Genomic DNA, 24,912 nt, shown 5'->3' with positions numbered 1-24,912 from the left:
AACTACAAGGAACTACAGGACTTAGGCCCATACAAGTCAGTCCAGCAGCTCCTGTGGACACGTGTTTAAAGAGGTTCATTTAAGCTCTGAACCAAGTTAAAAGTACAGTGACACAAAGAGAACTTCTGAAGAAAGGAGAATGTGAAATACGCAAGAAGGTTATATATACAGTGCATGCGCACGACCTGAAAATACAGACCTACTGGTACTTTAACTAAGATTATAACATTTCCTTCAATGCAAAAAAAGTGAACAGTAAAATTATTTAAAAATTTAGCTTGATTATTAAACTTTATTTGTTCTGAAAGAGAAAAGGTGGATTAATGAAACAGTTGTTTGCATGTATTTAATGAACATTAGATTTTACCCTCAAAATTGCTAAAAAATATCAAGAAAAGTTAGATTTTCAGTAATATGTGTATATATATATTATATATATGGAAACTAACTTTTGTTTGTAACCTGGAAACAGAAAAAAACCAACCAACAAAATCAAACATTTCAAAGTGGGGAGTATTCACCCTATTTCCCCCTCAATCCCCAAGAAACTTCTCCAGATGATGTGTTCTCATTTTATAACCTAGTACATCTCAAAATCATACGAACACTACGCTGTGTTTACCATGTTCGTATCAACTACCTTCCTCTGTTAAAGGGAAAATACTGCCAAACATAAAATTGAGTAAAATGTTAAATAATGAAAAGTAAAACATAATATCTTTTTATCCTATTGAGAGATAGTTAAACTACAATGTTTGAGATGTTTTCATACAAACCCCAGTTTTCAATTTCAGAACCCTAAATAGTTTCAGTGAAATCAAACCACTTTCACATCAACCCCTGCACAAATGAAGACTTCCACATGTAGAGGTATATATGGAAAATATTACCAAACAAGTTGATCAAATTACAGAAGTTGAAATGCATAGATTTTAGTAATTTAAAAGTCTCTTTCAAATTCAGGATAAATAGGATATCAAAATCATAGGGACAAAGTTAAAAGTCATTTGATAGCCCTTTCCTCCTATTCTATACTGTTTGTGGCACACTAATGTATCCTTTGAGACCTTCCCAGACTTCCCCTCAACCTGTGGTAGTGTAGCAATACCCTCACAGTGCTTCTCCTCGTGACTCACCCGTGATAAAAGGTAAACCCACTGCATCTTGGACACAGGAAAAAAAAATTTACTCTTCAAGATACTTCTTTCTTAATGGAGACTTTATCAAATGTCCCTTCACCCTATCTACTCTGAAGAGGCCAAAAACACTAATAGAAACAAAGTCAACCCTAATTAAGAGCTATTGCCATCCTTATTATTAAACACTAGCTTTTACTGTGTTATATACAAAGGGAAAAAAAAGGGAGGGGAGGGAATTTTCAGTAGCAGATAAACTCAGCAAGAAAAGTAGTATTTTTAGAGGTTGAATAATACGCTTAAGTATCCACAACCAAACCAAATATACTGATGCTATCAAACAAGCAGTTCTCCTAGCTCTGTCAATCAGCAAAGCCTCAAAAAGTTACAACCTAGGCATTGCAATGGTTTTATTTCATGACTGTGAAACTGCATCAAAATTTTATTAAGAGAAAGAACAAAGACCGGTATTTCCCATATTCAAGTTAAGATGGGTCAGATTTTATTAATTTATTAGCAAGAATAAGTAGGATCAGAGGATGGACCTAAATGTTCCCTCTTTCATGTTAAAATACCATTCAAATGCATGAAGGGAAATCAAAGGAAAATCGTAAGGAGCATTTCTGCATCATACAGAGGGCAGTGCTGGGAACCTGAAACTAGACCAGAATCCAGCTGTTTCACAATGCAATGTGGAACTGTGCAGATGGCCTACAGCCATGCTTACTCATGACACCGGCTCCTAAGGGACGTGGCTGCAGCAAGCTAACACACACACATCCTTATCGATAACCACCCTCCTCCCTCCACCCAAGATGGCAGTGCACCGGTCCATGTGAACTTCTCTGTCTGATCCCAGCAAGCATAAGTTATTACCATTGCTCTCCACGGCACGATGCAGATGTGTCCCAGATCTGCTGAAAATCACCTAATGCTCTTCCAGATTACAGATGCCATTTAACAGGTGCTCTTGTTCCAAGGTTGACACATTGAACTAGCATCGCTCCCATACCAATTTCTGATTTGAGTACTGTCTTGGTTTTTGCAGTCCCTCTTGGTATTGTGGTAGATTAAAATCTAAAGCACAGCGATGACAAGGAACATTGACACTATAAACAGACACCTCTTTAAATAAAGTTGTGATCAAAGCATTAAGTAGCCTAATAAAACCCAGGTGGCTCTAGCTTATCATATGCCATACTCATTATTTCAAGTGGCCCATTTAATAGATTTCCAGGTGTCAAAAAAAGGTTTGTTGCCAGTTATTTCATTTCTGGCTCTGCTTATGTATCTGGTGCCTTTTGATAAGAAAGTCTAATTAAAAAAGAAAAGTTAAAACTTAAGAGTCATGTTTTCTGCCACAGTTGGCAAAACCACAGAAACCAGTGTGGCTTTGTATTATTTGCTATCTACATAAAGCTTAAATAATTACAAAGGAGACACCGAATGACTCATGTTTGCCATAGTTTTCTGTGTGTTTGTCCTTGAAAGTCCAAAAAATTTAATGGCAGCTTTAAGAGACTTAACTTGCAAGTTTCAATTAAAAACACAGTCAATATTTTTAACTACTTTTGAAAGTCTTTACCTTTAAAAGGAGTATAAGCTCTGACAGCAAGCAGACACAAAAAAAAGATTATTTGACATTTATTTGTCAAATACAATTAATTTTTCACTTGAAACATCATTATAAGAAAAGTGTCTTGGAAGATTCAGTCAAATGACACAGAATGGAGCACAGTGAATAAGAGGAACCCACTTTCAAATATCATTTTTAAAAAGTAAAACCAAGAGCTCAAATTTCTATATTTGAGGACGAAGGGACTTTTTGTTTTAATTCTACATCATTATATCAAAGTAAAATTTTACAAGGAACCCACTCATGCCTCACCCTGCTACTCATTATTTCAAGTAGTGTCTTGCTCCCCTCCCCTCTGCAAACCAACCCCCCCAAGCACATTTTAATTTCTGACCTACTATTTCAATTCATTTTCAAGCAAAAGAGAAAAAAAAGTTTGCATAGAAATCAGGTTTAGAAGTCTAACATTTTTTAAATGCTGTGGCATTTAACCTTCCAAATCCCCATTTGCCTTTCAGTTATAACTGAAATTTGTTTCCAAATTAGCCAGGTAGAGATGCCAATATTCCACTGAAAGCCATTAAGACCTGGACACCTAAAATCCTGTGCTGTTTCTAAAATGTTTGAGCAAGTATGTGTTTGTAGAATGTTCAGGACACCCAGAGCTAGCTGACGCCTCTGGGCATGAGCACAGTAAAGCATAAATCAGGTTGCGCTTCCTAGTTTGAGAGGCAGGATGGGAGCACTAACCTTGCTCCAATTTACATCTAAACATTTCTTATTCCCACTCCTCACTCCATCTCCTCAGCATTCCTCTTATCTTCAGCACTTGGTGCCTATTGGAAACAACAACTATATGCCTCCAGTTCTACTGTCTGTAAATTGATCAACCCCAAAGCAGTCCTCAGCTGTCCTTTCCTCTAATCTTCCATTGGGAACACACCACACAATGATTTTGACACTGTACCATTCTAAGAAGCAACAAGCACATGATAGAAAAAGAAAAGAAAAAAAAAAGATGTATTTCCAGGGAGACCTTTCACTCCTTTTTTTTTGTTTTGAAATTACTTCTTCCTATTCCAGAGGAGAATTGCCATGTTTGGTCTAGTTCCTGAATACCTGGTGCTGCAACCTTGTCTTTCTTGCAAACGATGGGAGCTATGTAACTAGAGAGCAACACATCAAGTCTAGAAAATCATCCTCAATAGAAGTAAAATAATCTAAAAAAAAAAAAACCAAAAAAAAAACCCAAAAAAAACCAACCTGCCCTTGTATCTGTAGTTACTTTTTGTAGGACTCAGGAATATGTTTTTCAACTAGAAGAACCATTAGGCTCAGGGGATGAAGATCTTCAGAATTTCCCCAGAAACAAAGACCTCCATTTTTAAGAATACTTGTTGTTCCACTGTGTGAAAACAGCTTTTGAGCCTCAGTGTGTACCAGGAGTGGCACCCAGTGTCCAAACTGCATCCTTACAACAGCGTCTTCAGTTTCCTTCTCAAACGGTCTTCCCTCATTCCTTTCTCCCAGGCTGCAGCCACAGAAAATCAGCAGCTCTATGTTTAAACTGTACATTTCAGAAAGTACACTTTAAGTAAAGCAGTTTACATAAAAATTTTGCCAAGCTTTTAATCAACAGTGCATAGATGAATCATATTTTCCATTATTTAATGTAGAGAACAACTACCAGGTCCAATAAAATACTTCAATTAAGCTATACTGCTACAGATTTAAACTCTGAATGAAATCAACATTTGTGCAGACTATGGTCTTTCAACTGTACTCAACAACAGACTTTGCAGCTATAAGCTGATTTATTCCTGATCACTGGTATTGCTTTAATAGCCCAAACCGGTTTCCCTAAACCTACTTTGTTAGGGCAGATCTAAAAATCAACTTAAAAAATGGTGGGGGTAGGGGTGTGTGTTAGAATCTATTTCACGTTTTGCAGTTACACAGGACTTTAAAGATCATCTATTGTGCTTGGCTAAGACAACCGAGTAAAAATGAGACAAGCAAATCTAGCAAATAAAAGTTTCTTCCCAAAATTGGTCAGAGGGATAAGACTTAGATTTGAACAAGATTTAACACCTGGAGTAAGCTATAAAAAAGCTTCCCCCAACCTTCTGCAAAAGCTACAACTTCTCTTTTTTTTTTTCTTTCACTATCACAAACAGTTCAGAGTTGCACAAACTGGACTAAGATAAAACACTCAATGATTAGAACGATTATCCTAAAACATTAAACAGCTATTACTCTATACGTAAGCAAGAACGCGGTATGGAGCAATACAAACTGCTAAAAAGGAAAAACAAAAAAGAACATGCTGGGGCAGGGAGGGGGTTGTCTATTTCCATATACACGTGGGAGTCAAATCACTAACACCCCTTTCAGTATTTTGCCAGACTTCAGCTGGTCAGTTTTCCTGTTTCACTACTATCAAAATCAAAACCTAACACCCACCATAACCTCTCTCCTCTCAAATAATGAAGCTTTGCATTGCCCATCTCACTACCTGCCTCACATGTGCTAGTTCAAGGAACATTCCGTGCACCTCTTTAGGAGTCAAGCGCCTTACAGCCGAGTGAAATTCCGAGTTCATGGGAATGTGAAAGATTAGATCTCAGTTACACTGCAAATATCTCTGAACCAGCTTTTCTTTCCCAACCAAAGGCACAAAACTAGCACAATTTAGCACTTTATCGAGAACTCTAAAATCCTGATGTTCACTGTAGTGCCTCCCTAACTCAACCCTCTAATTTCTCTGCTGCATAAATGCATGCTATAAAAGTTCCAAGATACATCATACAGATTAGTTTTTCATATATAAATATATATGTATATGCACATATATCAATATATATTTTCACACAGACACGTATTGAATAGCATCTTCAAATTTTGAATTACTTCCCCACTAAGATTTATTTTATTTCAATGAGACTTCCACTTGCAAAACCATGCACACATTGCACAGCAAATATATCTCTGTTAGGTGCCTAATATGGCCAGGGAAACCATTTTGATTATTCTGTGCCCGCTTATGCATTGTCCTACAAAACAATAAGATAGAACAGCAAGAAACTAGCAATTAGGAGATGCACATCGGGAATCACTAAAATCTACACTAGCCAAGTCAGGAACAATATGACTGATGAATAGGCCATATTATATTAGGATTGTTAGCAAGTGTTAAAAAATTATCCTTAGCAGATGTCCCTTATGACCTAAATATATCACACAAAGAACATGCCTTCTAAAAAAGTTTTAAGAAATCTTTCCATTTCTATTATTGACTAAAACTCCACAATGCTGCGTGTTGGCTATAAATATGTGCATCGAGGATTTATCACACTAAATGTACAAAATCGTATGAGTATTTTACTGAAGAGTAAACAATCTATTTTAATGTGTATTTTTCTACTGCATGAATTTACACTGAACTGAAGCATGTAATCCAATAAAAGAAATCAAACTGTGTATTCAGCAAACAGTAAAACAAAAGACAAGCTGCGTACTACAGCAACTTCTCAACCAACACACCACAAACCAAAACACAGTCTTGAAGTTAGATGGGTGAGAACAACTTTATCTGCAATAAATACATTTTGTAGATACAGCTGATAAAGAATTATATAAATTTAAGCTACTATACACTATCACATGTGCAGCTATGCATACCCTGCTCATCTTCAGCAAAGCTTTAAAGTTTTTATTTTCTTAAATATTACTGTTATTAAGCTTCTATACACTGGCTTACCAGACTACAGTGACATGCAAGATTTGCTCTGTTTGTGCTTTCTCAGTTTCTACATATATTTTTGATGGCACCACTGCATTTAACAATATATATTAATCACAAATAAATAATGCTAAAATATAGATCTAAACTTCACCTCTACCAAGGACTTTTTCTCTTTTCTACCAAAGACGAGTGTTTGTCTAGAAAATCTTTTGTTTAGTAATCTTTGTGAATCAATTTCTTATTCCTTCAACTCCACTGCTGCAGCAGGTTTCCTGTTAGCAAAATGGATTTCAAGTCTGTTACTGAAGTATGCAATTCAATATTCAGTACTGAACTTTGGGCCAGTAACGTGTCTCTGTCTTTCCATCAATAAAATAAACAAACAAACAAAAAAAAAAGGATTACTTGGGTTTAACGTGTTCTATACTTTCAGCATGTATCATTTTCTTCTAGAAGAGAATAATGCTACATAGTTTTTCCAATTATGGAGTTGAGAAATCCGTAAGACATTATGCAGTGAGAAACAAGAACCAAAAATATTCTTCTTAATTTACTACTACTACTTATTTTAATCAGTTTTTATTATTTTTCACACAGATGTATTGATTTGAATGGCTCTTCAATAGAACTATTGGCATTTCCTTCATTTTGGCTCCCAAAAAAAGAAATATTAGCACGTGGGATTTGTTCATTTTGCTGAGCTTTTCTTTAGCTCCCTCAAGTTTATTGCAGCATTCTTCAGGGAAGGAAATGGCTAAATACTTGCATTAGCAAAAAAGGAAAGGAGGGGGAATGGAAAGAGGTAATAAGAAGGTGTTAAAAGAACACTCTTTTCTCTTGGTCCAGTCACACTGGGAGAAGTGTTACCAAAGGAACAAATGAGCATAGTCAAAATATCTGGCCAAAGCTACAGGGGAACACAGGGACCACAAGCAATTGGTCTCTTAAGAAAGGACATGCTACAGACCAAAACAAGACATGCAAAAAAGCACAGAGTGTGATCCAGGCAGTCCAACGGAAAGGTCCACTCCTGTAGCACGTTGTCCAAGACTGAAGAACCATAATAAAAGATGAAGAAGTAGAAAGTGTTTAGCAGAATTTACATCATCATCATCTTTACATGGTCTAGATTTCCTTCTGGATGAAGCTTTACTTGCTCCAAACACAGAGGTACCCTAAAGCTACTGCTTTTCTGACTTTTAGGCACCCAAGGCAGCACCTACCTCAGCTGGGCAAGATGAACACAGGATCTACCAGGATGTCTATTATATATTCTAGCAATTGTCTGAAAAACTCTGTTTCCTTAAAATACAAATGGTTATATCCACACTTTTTTTTCCTGAATTTTGGTACAGCAAAATTCAAATGTTTAGTAAAAGATAGAGCGTATCTTTGGGGGGGGGGGGGAGCCAGCAAGTTTCATCTTTGCCATATGTTCACAGCAATACCGTTTCATACACTAATCTGTAGCAGAACAGCTAAAAGAATTACTTAGGAGTCTCTGCTTTTAATAGCAACTAGCACATTAGATACTGTTTACCATAATATTTCACAAATCAATTATAAAATACAAACATGAGGTCATCTGCATCTGTGCAATCTAAAGTGTGAGGGAATATAAAATATCTCCTTATTTCAGAGCCCTTTCCTACTCCCAAAAATGAACAAATACTACACTAAATGGATTTGTAAAAATCAAATAACCTTCAGATTCTTTGTAATTAATCAAAAATTATTTTAAGAACTTTTGATTACTCGGAGTAAATAACCTGTAAATTTTCTATCCCCTAATAAACAGCGAGTGTAAAGTTTAATGTTTCCAAATCACTATCACAGAACTACAATATAGGCATAAAATTCAGACTAATGCCTGAAATCAAAGAACAGATATTAAACATCTGAATATATTTCTATTATTTAATTGGTTATCATCTTCTGTGCACTTTTATGCCGTCGAGCTGACATAGCTCTGACATTTAGCAAGAAAGATCAAATTCAGAATAGTTCACTTGTAATATTTTACCCAAATTGCAGGTAAAATAAATTGGGCTTTCATATTACTGATTACATAAAAGTTAATGAGTTTCTGCAAGTTACAAAACTATATGAAATATCCATATAGCAAACCAAATGATCATACAATGATTATTAATAAAAAATACAGCTAAGATAGAACACAAACTATGAAGTAAAAATCTCCTGGTTTCAAGTTCAAAACTTGCATATAGTGAAATGGTTAAATGCAAAACTGAGCTGGATACAATCTTCCAGCTCATTCTAACGCTGCTAAGAGTTACATACAGCAAAGTATCACTTAAAATAGATGCTTCTCTAACTTCATTTTCAGGATTACTAAACGATTATTCTTAAGCATAATTTTTAGTAAAGTGTGAGAGTTTATTCGATATGACAACAATATCAATTGCAATAGTGGATTACATTAAAAAAAAAAATCAAACAAACTATGACTGGATTTATCAGAATCTAACAGCCATAAGGTTTTTATGTTTAAAAGTATTCAAGGGAAAATGCCATGAAATAGGTTTTCTTAAAATAAAAGTGTTTTTTTTAAAAGAGAGAGAGATAAAATATAGCATAACTTCCCTCCTTTTAAAAGCAAATGACAGTAACTTTTTTGCAACAAAATTTTAATGGAAATGGATTTAAATAAAACTTTAATACGCCTGGTGCTCTAAAGAGCAAAATGTTTTCTCTCCTTTGATTCAAAATTAGACATTGAACAAAAGGGTTTACCTACCACTTTAAAGCATTGACTCTACAGTAAAAACCAACTTGAAAATCCAGAAATGCAATAAACAAAGCATTTCAGGCATTTTGTGCAATACTATCAGAGAAGCAATCGTTTATATGCATTTAAGTCTGCACAGTCCAGTAGTATAAACCCACTTAAACAACCTAGGAAGTTCCACCACAAGTGCTATCTCTTCTTTCTTAGTTACGTGTGGTAGAACTGGGAAGCGAAGAAGAGAACCTGCAAAACTAGAAAGCTCCTGTTCTGCTCTTAGAATACATATACACACACAAAAGTCTCTGAATCAAATGCTACCAATCTATGTACTTCCTTAGAACATGCAGCACATTTAGGCTGATTTAAGAAACGCAGAGACATTTGAGTCAGTAGAGGCTGTATTTAATTCCATGCACTTTTTAACACTTTTTGTATAAAAGACCGTATGAACCTTATCAGATGAAAATAATTTTTATCCCTCTTTTGTCTGCGCGCCCCAGGTTCCCTGGCTCAGAGCAGCCCAGCCTGGAGGCGGTGTGCTGGGCACGAGTGCCCTCTAACGGGGGCTGCGCCGGGACCGCCGGCTCTCACGCTGCTGCCCGCCCCTAGTCTGATCGGAGAGCGCTTTAAAATGGAGATGAAGATACACGCACATACAGCAGAGAAAGGGGAAGAGTATTTAAGGTAATTAAAAGCACTTTTTCTTAGGACTTTTTATTACAAGAACATACTCTGCGGTAAACTGCTGTATCTGATACAGGTAAGTCCACATATCCGCACCTACACGGCATTTTAGGCTATGCACTGAAAAAGTAGCCATAATATCTGAATTTCTTCTTCTTTGCCCAATAAAGACAACCACCTTCAGAAGAGATAAGTCTGCAAAGTACGAAAACTTATGCAAAGCATTTAACATGCTGCATGCCTGCTACTCCACTGAACCATTACAATTACGCAAGCTGTGTCAATATTAGTCTCCTTTTAGGAAACAAATCAAGAACTCGCACTAGTGACAGGTAAAGTACAAAATAACTCAGTTGTGATTAGAAGATTTATTAAAGTACCTTGATTAGGTGATACATCTTATCACATTGCAATTAAGCACACCTAATACCCAATCTCTCTGTCAACCAGTATATTCCAGTATCAGCTTTGGCAACCCACCAAAAAAACTGAAATACGGAAGACTAGATTAGACCATTTGGAGTATTTAACAACTGACCATCCACCCTTTGTCATAACCATCTGAATTGCTTATATAAATTAATCCTTGCCAAGCCAACAGACTAGTTCATGAGTTCTTTACACCCAAATGATAATGAAAAAAATCCAACTTAAAATTCAATATGCTTTTTTACACAGAGCACACAGTGAAACTTCATAAATGCATGCACAAACCTGATGGACTTTTGCCAGCACTTAGTAATTGAAAAGTCAACATTTACATAGTATAGCTTTCTTCCTAAATTACTATTGGAACTTATGAAAAACACGGTTGAGGAATTCAGATAAATGGACTACAACTGGAGCCAGAACCAGGGCTGTGATTTAGGAGCTTTTGGGTCATCTGTTCCTGTCCTTAGTGAAATGAAACCTAAAATTTCATGTAACTAGATTTGTGCATTTCATAAGCACTTCATTCTCTTACAATAGAAGACAACACAGATGACCTTCTCTATTTTTGCCACCTTCTACCTAAGGAGAATACACCTAAACCAAAAAAAAAAAAAAAAAAAAGGAAAAAAATCTGTCATCTAAAACTGCATCTGCCTATTCAGAACAGTTACAGCATGCTCAAGTTCTGTCCTGCAACAACATAAAAGAAATAAAAGATATGACTACAATGATAAACCTTTGAGTTATTCCCATTTTAAATCTGCTAGTATTATAACTGGAAGTTGCTTTCACAGGAGAAACTGACAAAACTTAGCCTTGACAGATGCCTTCACAGAAAGGCCAATCAACACACCTAGGGGGTTGTGATTTAATGATATGAGGACTTCTACAGCAATACCAGCACAAGAAATCAACCTTCACAGAGTCCATTTGGTCCTTATAGCTATCTACATACTGTCTGGGAGATTATGGTTTGACCATACAGGGGTTTCAGGCACCTCGGGGGTTCATACTACCTCTCCAGTTGTACTCAACGAGGCTGTTTGTGGTGCTACACTATTAACTTGGTAAAAGAAGAAAAACGACAGTAGCCTTTCTTTATAAAGATGCTTTTTGAAAAGCCAAAATGGTCCACTAAACACCACCATACCTATGCACTGAGACCCAGTATGCTGGAAAGCGAAATCCTGTGATTTTGGTCTTGAAGCCCCTGTAACATCAAACCAGTGTAGCAGACCACAAGCTTTACTTCAAGAAATGCAACCTCAAGAACAAGTTCTCCAATAAAACAGGAGGGGCCTCAACACAGCAACACATACAGCATTCTCACTGCAGCAGGCAAAAGTTCAAAAGCACACATTTAGTTCATTGCTTTATCTTAAATTAACTTTTGTCAGCATGTTCTTTTCAGCTACCTGAAGCACTCTGCTTCTGCATGGAACACATATCACGGGTGGCTGTACATGCAACACTGGAGGTAAGGCTCAGCAGTAAGAATTGCTGCTAGCCCTGGCCAATTAGAACCCTGAAAAAGTACTATATAGGAGCTACATTTCTCCATATGCAGCTGCATTCATTTGAGACTAAAGGAAACTGTGTCTTTGTGAAAATCCTGTACTATGTTATTTCCAGTTGTTACTGACTGATGATACAACTAAACACAACCTGCAGCACAAAAAAATATAGGTATTAGAATCTTTAATCATCAGGTAAGAAAGTAAAAATCATCAGGGGCAGGGCAAGAGGAGAAGGCAGCATCACTTTTCATCTGTAGCATTTCAGAAGGAATCTAATGGAAACTCTGCATAGCTATAAAAGAAGAAAAAGCTACAACCTTCTAGAACTTATTTTCATGTATACATGTATACATACAGTTATGTATTACATAACTGCCTCGAAGTTTCTATTGGCATAATTATCACAGAACTTAATTTATTATCTCAGCTTTGCAAGTAAGGTACTAAAATCTATCAGGTTGAAATAAAATCTTTCAAAATACCTTATCAAAATAATGTCTCACAAGATCTATACCGAATTACAAGATTTATGCTACATTTTTAACTGTTGCTTTCCATGAAAGGCATATAAATTTCAAAATAATGTCTCACAGGAGCTATAATGAATTACAAGATGTATACTACATTTTTAACTGTTGCTTTCCATGAAGGGAATATAAATTTCCTTTAAACAGGGGGAATAGCTACTCAATAAATAGCACTGAAGATAAAAACAATGAAGTGCAAAGCATTGAACCTAACATGTCACTTAGACATAAAATTTATAGTCAAGAATAATACATGTATTTCTTAGCAAGAAAATACACCTCATGCATGACACCTTTTTTTTGAACCTTAACTGAAAGAAAGCAAAACTATGTTCAGACAAAAGCTTGCAAGTGCCCTAAAGTGAAAGTAATTCTCAAAAAACTACCCTCACAAAGGCAAGCTGGGGTATGGCATCATTTCACAGAGGTGCCTAAGCCAAAAATCCTTACAGCAGAAATGTGATTTTCCATAAATGAGTTGAATCCATCAGGTGGAGGATGGGGGCCACAGGAATAGGGGTTGTATGTGTAGACAACAGGAAGAATCTTCTTAAAGATCTGTGTTTTGAGAAATAATTTCAACACCTATGAGGATTTAAGTGCACTAGTAATAAGGAAACACAGTTACCTGAAAAGTAAACGCCTGACCAGAAGTCCAGAGTGCAGCCCCAAAATATCAAACATTCATATTGAAGCTTCTTTTGCTGAAGACTCAACAACGTACCCCTGTTCTGCACTTTCCCTCCATTAGCTCACACATCATCAACTAAACTTCAGCTACAGATTTCTAACAGAGAGCTGAGCTGAACCTTCCCACCCCCTCCAAAGATCTTGTGCTGCAGCAGGCCAACCTAAGTGTTTAAGACTTCCCTGACAGGAAAATCTTAGCAAAAAATTACACTTTGTAAAAAGAATCATAGGAAGACAACACTGCAGGAGAAACTAAGATGAAAAACACCTGTGGACTCATAAATGGTAGACAATCCTCCCAGATTTGTAGTAAGAATTACTTGAAGCTAACAAAATATCCTCTCATGTTTTCTATATTTTTCTAGAAATAGTCCAATTGAAACGGCACTGGAAAATGTTCTTGCATTAAAAGAACAAGTTTGGGTATGTTGTTTTTTAAATCAAAAATTTCATTTTTGTAGGAATTCTGTTGCAGCAAACAGTCAAAAGTTAAAATTATCTCAGGAATTAGCAGCAAGAGACAAAATGGCACCGTAACAAAAGCATGTCTAAGCATATCTGAAGAAATGGTTGTTGCTACAAGTTAGAAATAAATCTTTATAAAACCAATTCTTAAATGACATGCATATCTATTTCAAGTTCAAATAAAGGATATTTTCTCAGCACCCTCAAAAACATGTTTTATATTAATTTTTTCAGTTTCAAAAAGGAAAATATTAGCTTAAATGTGTCTTGCCAATTATCCAACAGTTTGTTTGCTCAAATATCACCCTCCTGTACATTAGCTCAAGTCTCTTAACAATGATCACCTCAAGACCACAAGGCAAATGAGTATTTTTCAGGTGACCTGTTCCTAGAACTTCTGCAAAATGATACAGGTGTACTCATTCAATTCTCAGCATAGCAGGTTAGGAGTTTCCCAACACATAATCACACCATGGTTGCTCCTCGTTTCCTCCCCTCAGAAGAAGGGCAGCTGGGGTAGGGTGGCCCCTCAGCCTGGTCAACAATCCCTGCCTTAACATAAGATCAAGTGTGACCACAGTCCACAAAAAAATGCTTTCCGCAGGCCCAGAAACTTGGTATCTCAATAGGCTTGTTCCTATTCCAGAATCTGGGGGGAAGGGGGGGGGCGGGGCATTTTTACAAAATAAAATACAAATTAAGGAAGAAGAAAAGACATAACATTGTTCTCTTTAGTCAGAATAACATTGTAAAGTATCATTCTGGGTGATGGAGGCACTGAAGTGCCAAGACCCTCATACTTCTGCATCTCTGGGCCTGAATTGTTCAAATATATAAAGCCAGTCACGATACTGATGTAACATAGAAGTCTTGGGGGAAGGGAGGTGTCTTGTTTGGTTTGGGTTTCAGCATCCTGCATTTTAAAGTTCTGGCATACAACAAAAGATTTCTCTGCTGGAATATCTGTATCTAGAAGAAAAAAATCTTTTGAAAATCTGGCAGGGCGTTTGCATAGGGAAACATAGCTCCAGGGAAAACAAACAAAGAGTATTCATAAAACTTTGTTTTTCACGTTGGCAAGACAGAAGACAACCCTATATAGAGGCTAAAAAGGTAGGTAACGCTCAAGCTGGCAACGTCAAGAGCCATTTCATTTGGGGTTTCATCTTCCCTAGCCTCTACCACATAGGTCAGAGGGCTGAACAGGCCCTAAGGAAAGGGGACACATAATGAACGTGAGCTCTGTGCGCGTCCTGAATGGTTCAGTCTATTTAAATGTATTTCACTGAGAAGAATACAGGGAGAACCTCTCTGTGACCCACATCATAGAGGCTAGGAAAGATGAAAACCAACACAAAATGGCTTTTGAGGTTGGTTTATAGGATTCAGCACAGGCAAGCTCCCCTGACCTGGCTGCAAATTCGCTGGCACTGCTAGAGGCATGGATCAGCGTCACTGCAACAGGTTCACTTTCCACTCCAGCTAGAGTTTGCTCTTCTGTCTGTGCCTGCAGCATGGGAACAGAAGGTTGACAAGCTAAGGCATCCAGGTGAGGGAAGCTCCACAAGCATCACCTTTTGCACCTTAATTATTGCCAGGATTACTGCCTACTTTCTAAAACAGGAAAAAGACAGACCAGCAACAAAAACCACTTTCTTGGAATGGAGTTTCTCCCAAGCAGGAACAGTTTAATCTTGCATACCAGATCACAGGCTTACAGCATCAGCATGCTAATCATCATATAGTGAGATTAATTAATCTCTGAAACTAAGAAATGTATTTCACTCCTTGTTTGCCTATCAGCTACATGGAAATAGTTCAGCCATTTTCTACAGGAAAAACTGAAGCACGGGCTCCAATTAAAAATTTAGATTACTCCAGTGCTTTGAAGAGCTCTAGAAGACAAGGAATCTTTAAAGCATCTTTTAGGCTTTAATAAAATATAGTTCTGACTCAAGCACCATATTAATGTAACACAATTTAGAGTCCCTCGTGTTTTGCACTTTCTTTTTTTTTTTCCATACAGCAAAGTGTATAATCCCACAACAGAAGCAATAAACAACTAAAAAATATTACCAAGTTGCAAAGGATTCTTGAAATGATCTCTCTTTTAAAGGCAGGGTCCATGATTCTTTTGTAATAAGATAAATTTAATAATACCTAATCTCATTATAGGCAAGAAAAAGCAGTTTATATTTAAAGATTAAGTAATCTTGCTCAAGCCAAACTACCAAAATTAGATAGAATCAAGGTTCCGACCCCAACTACTTTGAGTGCATTGCCTCTTTAGTTACTCTTGAAGTTAAACTGTCTCTCTTTAAGCCCTAATAAAGAAGTGTTTCCACTAATACCATTAAATACACACACATATGTGTTACCAAGACTAGAACTGTGAGCCCTTCAAGTTTATTTTAAAGATTTTATATCATTCTGTGTCAAGCCAATTATGGTGATTTACAGTGGCAATAACAAAAAATCACTAGGACCAGCAAGGAAACACCAAGACAGAAACCACTGATGCTACTACTAGGTCACCTGGAGAAGCAAAAAGATCACCCAGATTTCAAGTTAACCAGATCCTCTTAAGGCTACAAAGCTCTGCTCACCAGGCTTTCAATGAGCACTTAACACATACAAATAAACCCAGACAGAGGCAATCTATATGCCTGACTACGTACACACATATATTATGCACACATACACTATACACAGAGCCATTTTAATAAAAAGCTTTAAAGTCTACATGACTTACAGACTGGAAACTAATGTAACTTCCTGTGTAGACAGTCTTACTCTAAACTGTGTCCATGTAATACAGTATTTATCCCTACAACTTTCCTTATACAGACAGGCATTCAGTTGGATATTCAGGATGCCATTGCAAGTAATCCACTGATAGCTCAAGTCAAATGAAAACACTCTCTGATCACATTCAAGCTTCTGGTCACTGGGAAAAAAATTCTTCTTTTTTTGCACATATGGATTTTCTTTTTTACCTAAAGTTTTGCAAAACAGTAAACATTACCTTCATCAAAGTCAGCGTCATCTTCTGTATGCTGTGGGAAAGGGAAGCAATTTGTGATTTCAAGTCTGTCATCCACCACAAGACCCAGCAGCACTCCTTGGACCACTTCATTCCCCTGTCCTTCTTCTTGGTAATGTTTAATGATCTTTAACACAACCTAGAACACAAAACAAGAAAATCATAACATGCAATGGGTTTTTTTGTCCTCAAATTACACATTTGGAATTTCAAATTGGTTGAAGTGCTGCATAAATTAGAGCTGCAAACCAAGTGAGCTACTGGCTTTAACAACAGCAGTTTTAATATGGGTTGAAAAGTAGGCAGCCATCCTAACATTACCAGAGAATAAAAAAGACCATTAAATGTATGGTCAAAATGCAGTTCTAAACCAATTTTCTAAAACACCCTTCTAAAATGAAATATTGATCTTTTTTACTTTACCTTGTTACTATAACTGTTAAAAGCTATCTTACAGGGGCAATAAGCTCTCTCCTGAGGGAAACACTGCACAAGAAACTAACAAAATTCCTTGAAAGTAACTAAGCAGAAACTGGTAGAAAATTTTTGAAAGGTACAAAATTTCAGTTGCATTAACCTTCAAAATTACATCTCATTGCAGTTTTACTTCAGATGATAGTCTAATTTATATTTTGTAAACTGTGTGTCACAGGCTACTTAAGAATAATGAATGATAACAGAAAGGAAAGAGGAGCAAAAATTACTCATCATGTTTTTAATAATTTTCACTTCCTTCCCTAAATCTGAACTCTACAATGAATAATTCTCATGAGATGATACTGTAAATTGGAACAGTATGAAAAAAATCCTCAAAAATAGTCAATCATTTGCAAGAAACACTTTAAACCTACATAACATTTTACACTTAACAACACGAACCAGAACAAGACATTACCTACAAACACAGACTTGAAAGAACTTATGTTTCGTCCAGCATAAGTGGGGTTTATTTCACTAAACCCTAATCCACCCAGCAAAAACACACTAGAAAATGTCCAATGGCTGTGTTGTCATTAAAGAAATAGTACTTCAGTGCCTGCTGGCAAACAGATTAATCCAATAGATTACAGTTCAACCACCCCAAGAACAGATTCTGTACAAATACTGGTTTTTGGTGAACATTCTGCAGGGGAGGAAAAAAAAGTTAAGGTCATATTTATACATCAGGAACATACATTTGTCCCTAGCTTTCTCCTTGGTTGTTCAGCAGAACTTTATCTCACAGTTGTAAACACACTATTAATGAATTACAGCAGCACAGTAGAGGTTAAATGGAAGGGGGGGGGGTGGGGAAGAGTAGAAAAGAATTTTTTTACAAATACATTGCCTTCTTGGGCTAAATGGGAAAACAAAAGCCTCATATACAGCCTGCTGGAAAGGTAAGGATGGAGCAGGGAATGAAGAACAAATACATTTTTCATCCAAGTTGGATCTAAGTACCAAACAGGGCTAACACTCACTGCTGCCTTGTTTATTCACAGTATCACTCACTTGTGCTTTCTCTTGCATCTAGACACACTTGCATTGAAGCTTCTCAATCACAGGCAGATACTGTTTCACCCCAATATACATTCACATCTGTCCCTCGAGTCCTTTGAAGCCATACCTTTTTATCCAATTTGTTAGAACAGGTCTACAGAGCAGACTGACAAATAGATACTTCGGTTATATAAATCTCATTTCATGGGAAAACAGTAAGGAAATTAAGATCAGCAAGCACTGAAGGAGAATTTAACAGGGCTGAAAACAGTACAGCAAATACCAGTTTGAGATCACCTGGATGCAGAAGACAGCTGTCTACCACCAGAGAGCCAGCACATAAATAGCATTCAACTTGCATTTAGCATAAAGTTAAGCTTTATCATGTATTTGCCATAAGCTCCACGGTCAAGGAATCCATAACTAACCAGACAGATTACACCACAGCATGCTCTCTGCCTACTATGCAGCTATTCTCAACATCTCCACAATCTTGTAAGCTTCACCTTTTCCAGTATTTTTCTCCTCATTTGCTCCTGAGTTTTCTATACCCACCAGCTCTCCCTGTCACTGCAATTCCTGTTCACCTGTTTGATTCCATTCCAGGAGCATTTGCGATACGATGACAATTTTATTGCAGCATTTCTGATTACAATTGCTTACAGAAAGCAGCTGCAAATGAAATAAACATGGGCTGTCATGTAGTATCGATGATTTTCCAGGGAGATAAAACTAGGAGTTCAAAACTTTTAAATGCTAACCAAATACCCCAATACACAACAAAGTTATTATACAAGTCTGCAGATTTCAACCTCCAGCCTGAAGACTACAGCAGATATTATCCAGGGAGATACAGACTCCAATTCAGGCCTACCTGCAAGTTTGTTTTCTAACAGAGTCTGAGAAAGGTAGCAGAGAAGGTCATGAACTCACTATTCTCAATTTCACACCCGTTAGCAAGCTGCAGAAGTTCAGGTTTATGACTGCACTGGAAAATACATTAGCTACTGAAATAATTTTTAAAAAGATAAATGGACAAGTCTGAGAAATGCATCCAAAGACACATGATTCTTGTTTTCTTTTTGTTCTTTGTTCTGGAGAGTTTTATTTAGCACATAAGACACAAGTCTTTAGTACAGCAGGCTCTTAAACTTGGATTGAAAAACCTGCCACCAAAATACTACCATACGACCAACAAGGAAACGTGCACTGGTGCTTTTGTTTCAGTACTAAAAACAGACCTTCAAGCATAAAGTAGAACTGTTTCTCTACTGATAACAAGATCAGTTTCAAACATTAAAAATCTCTTTTCCATTTGTTTGCTAGTCTAGGTACAGCAGGGAGAGCTGATCACTATACAAATGACAATACCATGACATTTCCCTGTTTGACTGCACAAACCAATACTTCATATTGAGTAAACGACATAGACACCCAAAACAAAAAAGCAAAGCACTAACTTGTACTAGACATTTCCCAAAAAAGACATTATGTTTATGAAGCATCAGAACAGAATCAGAATAGTTTTACTGGTCTGATAATAAATGTCATAAAGTGTTAATATAAATATTAACACAACCCACTGAGAAATACAAATAAATTTTTCCAAATCACATAGAAAAAAAATATCCCAAAGAAAGCTAAATGAACACCAGTATAACCCATCTTTCATCCAATGCTGATTCACTTTCCACACACTATTTACAATTCCCATCCTCCTATTCATCTAATAAGAGATAGTGCCCCTTTGTACAAACTGTAGTTGTTTTTAAATACCCTTAGACCCTTAACTGCTGTACAATTGCTACATGGAATTAACAGTAACTAAACCACATTTCAACTCACTTAAGTAATGCAGTTGGCCAGCCAGGAAAGGCTATGTACTCAAGTAGAAAATGGGTCAAGTAATTTGACGAATTTTAAAAAAAAAAAAAAAAAAAAAAAAAAAAACCACACACACACCCCGAAAAAACAAACAAACTTAAGATTTCTAAATTCTGACACGTCTGAACACACAAACCAATAATGGTATGCAGCTTGTTTTATTAAATAGAATTAGGATATAAGAAATATTCAGGTATACAAAAACTCTAGAAAAGGATACACAAATAACTCCTAAAACTCGGGTCCCCCAGCCTTGTAAATTTTGTGTTCAAAATACCAAAGCAATTCAATCACTTGGAGTAGCCACTTGACAGATTTTAATGGCCGTTAATCCTCAATTAACAAAAAAAAAGTTTGCAGTTCAACATGCTTCTAATCTTCAGATCTTCAAAGCACTGCTCTAACATTAAGAATGAAGTCATACTACAAAAAAGAACCATTCTGAAACTATTAAAAATCTTCAAAGATATATATTTCAGCTGTAAGAGTATAATGCCAATTTTTAATTTTGGCTACATCCTGACATCACAGTTGTTAAATTCAAAAGTTTGTATCTCATTACAGAAACACCTATAACATGAATCACCAGCTGAAGTATCATAAGCCTTTGGGAGGTCCTGAGAAGATTCCTGGGGTCATGAATATGCCAAGACACACATTTCTGTATTTCTCTAAAGAGAGACAACGGCAAATCAAAGCACTGAAGATTCATTTACGATTGTGTTCCAGAGGGCTGAAAGTCACGACGTTGAAACCAGATTTCCAGTACCTGTGTTGTGTCTTACAGATGCAATATCAAACAAGAGAGCTTCTGGTAACCCACTGGATACATGATGTAATGAGCCAATTTACAGTCTTAAATCAAGCATTTAAATCTTTTTCAATGCTCAGCAATTTTTCCCACCCAAGAAAGCTCTGTCGGCACAGCCAGCACCAATTGCCAGCATCTGGGGAGAGGATGGGGAGACAGTATAAATAAGACTGTGTTATGTAGCTGTTTTCAAACCCACCATAAGTGAGACATGGGCATCAAATGTGGAAGGTGCCACAAATCCCACGTCCTCTCAATACCTAACACTAGTGAAACAGTGATCAATATTTAGTTTGGCAAAAGAGTCTTGAAAGCTCTTACTGCTAATAGCATCTGAAATACTTTGAATACATCCGTATCACATATGGACTCTACAGGAATTTGTAAAATGCAGACAGAGAACTTTTATATCTAAGCATTCCAGCATGAGTAATTTTACTTAAACTCCTAGCGTAGACAAAGACCAAGAGATAACTGTTGATGTAGTTTTGTAAACTGATAGATCTCAACTATCACTACAAACAATGACTCATGCAATTGAGTTTGAATTGTGCTAAACTCAAGGATGCCTAGAATCAAGACATCTACCTGATACATATAAAATGCATATATATCACCTCTGGAAAAAGCATTACTTAAGCTGTTTAGTAATATCCAGATGATGACATACCAAATTTTACATATCAAATTTTATACTAATTTAGTTGTCTTGCCTGCTTCCCCAGCTCACGCTACACTAAAAGCAAATCTACAACCTGCGTTGTGCTGAAACTTATCCAATTAGGTATGCAAAAATGAAATTTAATTAAACAGCTCTGAAATACTCAGGTAAGCACTGAATGCCTTTGTTTTTAAACAAAGACTTGGGAAGGGAAAAAAAAAAAAAAACAAAACAGAAAACTAGAGCAAAATATAACAAAACATGTCCAACTTGAAGAGTTCCAGATGGGGGGTGGGTGGGATATGTGTTTTGGGTTTTTTTGTTTTGTTTTGTTTTTGTTTGTTTGTCTGTTGTTCGGGGGGGGGGGGGGGGGGGCGGGGTGGTGACATGCAGGCTGGGAGGGCAGTGTTGGTGGTTTTTGAGGGTTTTTCCCCCCATAAGCTACCGGTAAGTGCTTATCCTACACTTTAAAAGGACAAGTTCTAGAAGCTGACGAGGCAAAACCTTGCCCTGAACTGATCTGTCTCCTGGCTATAGCACCGCTTGCTAAGACAGTAACAAAGCCTCTCAACTTTCCTGCCCGGAGAAAAGGAACTCTGAAGTGAAGTACAGACACCACTGCAATGGTTAAGGGTAAGAAAATGTGTCTAATACATGTAACAATCTGCTCTGGGTGACTAAGGAGACAGATGTTTACAGGCACACACAAGAAATTCCAACTTAACCAGTGCAGTCCACAAAAACATGTTCTAGAAAACAGTCTGACAGTAAGGTATCAAAAGCACAAAATTAACAGGTTTATACCCTAGTCTTTTAGGTGTTGGATATGAAGCTTCATGGTGTAAGACTGCCACCACACAAAGCTGTGGCATGAAGTGAACTGAGGATGAGAAGTGAAACTGAATTTTCCACGTTACACTAATCTCGAGAAATCACAAACTCTACTGACAATCAAATGCTGAATTCACTTAAATACGCAGTCTAGCTCATCTGCAGAGATTTCTGAGTTTTTCTAGATTCTCTTACTCAACAGTGCTGAATTTTTTACCATTCTGACATGATCAATGTCTAAACATTTACTCTTTTCTTCCTCGTGCTTCAAACTGGAATTAAAGCTCTTGACACTGTTAGACCAATTTCATCTCAGAAATTTAAAATAAATAAATAAATAAAGAGTTTTCCATTAAGACCTACAACATCTTAAACTAATTGCTTTGACAGGTATCTTCAATCCTAACTATGATTGGTGGCCAAAAAAAAAAGTAATTTAATTCCCTGAAAAGTAATCAGAAAGATACTTAATCTGAACATACTGTCCAAAATCTAAGGCCAAAAGGACAAGACTGAGTAGACCTGAAAACCAAGGTAAATTTAGAAAAATGCTGTTTCTGAACAGCAAGTGCAGAAATAAGGAGTCTTGGCCCTCACTGTTCTGTCCAGCAAGAATAACAGTTGTCCTTTGGACAGAAGGCCTCAAACATCCAACAATATTTTACCTTTATCTTGACTGGCTAGAGCCTTAACACCAACAGTTACAAAGCCTTTGAAAATACAGTTCTTGGAATAGTAACCTTACATTTTATGTCATTCAACAGCTAATAAACACCAGATGTTAAAGTCTTATTTCTGAACTTGACAGAAATCTGAGGGTATAAAATCAATAATAATACAGGACGCGTAACAGAATGATGCATGCCGCTTCATACCATCTCAATCAGGTGCAAATTATCAAATCTCCTTCTGACATGAGAGTGGAAGTTTCCTGGAGCTGAGCCTGAATTCAACTATTATGAATGATGCATATCGATCTGAGGTGGTCCTCAAACAGGATACTACATATATTTTCACACAGAAATTATAAATCATAGGATTCTGTTCTTTTTGTCTCATGTAGGTTGTCAGTACCAAATAATTTTGGAAATCTGTATTATATTGAATGAAAAAAATTCCATCTTGAACTGTCGGGCTTGGGGTGGGGACAGGATGTTACATGCTTCTGTACTATTTGAATACTTCTGAGTATTTGGAAGCACCAAAGCTTATTATTCCCTGGGTGACTTACTACATCAATTGGTACCCTACCACCTGCTTAGTTTGTAAACACCAAGATTTCAGATGATTTCACTACAAAAGGAAACATCAGTAACCTTCAAAAAGGAGTGCAGCTCTAAACATGTACATTATGCTGAGAAAACTACCCAAATCATAACAGGTAACAGGTTATTGATTTAAACCCACTATTTTCTGTCACTTCTACTTGGTTTAGGAATTATATCACCCTGTAATTATAGGTATCTAGATGGTTTTCCATATTACCTCCTGCCTCATGCATACCATGCCTATATAGTGCTTATAGTCCTAACTCAACACTTTCTTGTAGATCTTTTTTTCCCCAACAGGATGAAGAAGGGGATAACATCCATACATATCATTAAGCTAGATATAACTTGCCATTTTATCTCAGTAAGTGGGTGACTCAAAGCACAATTCAAAGTCAGCGACAGGCCAAGAAGCATTTTATTGCTCCTTCCTGAACATTAAGTGGTTATGTGCACTCTTCAGGGCATGGCTGGAAAAGCTGTACCTTGCTTACACTGAAGCTCAGTCTAGAAAAGTAGACATTCAGTTCATTTTTCACTTTATGTAACTCAAGTTACACAGATTACCCATATCTCAGCAACACGTTCAATGCAAACTGAATGCAAAGCTTAAACCACCACCAGGAAATGCCCCATACAAAATACTTCCCAAGTATCTGCTCTTTTAGTTGTTCTGTTATTTGGCTTTTTAAGAAGAACTACTTCCAAACCACTGCAATGCAAGAGCTCTAGAATTTCCCTTCAAGCAAGAGGGAAACCCAGCATAACAAGAAGGGCCTTCCTCTACAGCGATACAGCCCGCCTGCACCTTCCAACAGTCAGTCTTCCAGCAAAGGTGGTCGTTCACACAGCGCAAGTCCCAGCTCATTACGGGACACTGCCAAGTGATTGACACATATATTGTATTTACTGGAAGAACACCCAGCTGCTGTAAACTTGAGCTTCTCACTCTTCTGTTACTGGAATACTTCAAAAGCTGTAGGGATTTAAAAAAAAAAATAAATCCAAACTTAAAACATAAAAAAAAAAGTTACTCCAAATTATAAAAATCACTGATTTTATATAAAGCCAGACACAGAACATGAAACAAACCATTACTTAATACCTAGAGCTAAAACTGGTAAATAGCAAAATCTTTCATTTTATATTTTAGATACCAACATAAATAGGTACATGGAATTCAGCCTGAAGAACTGAAATAGTACAGACACTAAGCCTGTTTCTGTACAAATACATTAGAAGGGGAGATTACTGAGTTTTGGTTAGAGGCCTGTTGGGTTTTCATAGGCTATGGTTTCCTTGACTCTGTCAGGAACTCATGTTAAACAGCTAGCGTCCTGTAGGTACCATGAAACATCTGTTTAAGTAATTTATTTACTTATGTCCAAGCAAGCTCCTTGTTCTTGCAAAAGGA

At 36.8% G+C, this 24,912-nt stretch overlaps 1 protein-coding gene across 1 annotated transcript in view; it reads right to left on the bottom strand.

Moving 5' to 3' along the window:
• EIF3H (eukaryotic translation initiation factor 3 subunit H) overlaps positions 1–24,912 on the bottom strand; it is an 88,886-nt gene that overhangs the window by 49,173 nt on the left and 14,801 nt on the right. Inside the window, exon 2 of the mRNA XM_037379395.1 lies at positions 16,547–16,703. Within this exon, the coding sequence (XP_037235292.1) occupies positions 16,547–16,703 (157 nt within the window). The remainder of the gene's footprint in view (positions 1–16,546; positions 16,704–24,912) is intronic.

The sequence above is a fragment of the Falco rusticolus genome, chromosome 3, assembly GCF_015220075.1.
Source record: "Falco rusticolus isolate bFalRus1 chromosome 3, bFalRus1.pri, whole genome shotgun sequence".
NCBI classification, from domain to species: domain Eukaryota; kingdom Metazoa; phylum Chordata; class Aves; order Falconiformes; family Falconidae; genus Falco; species Falco rusticolus.
This window is presented reverse-complemented; position numbering and strand designations above follow the sequence as displayed.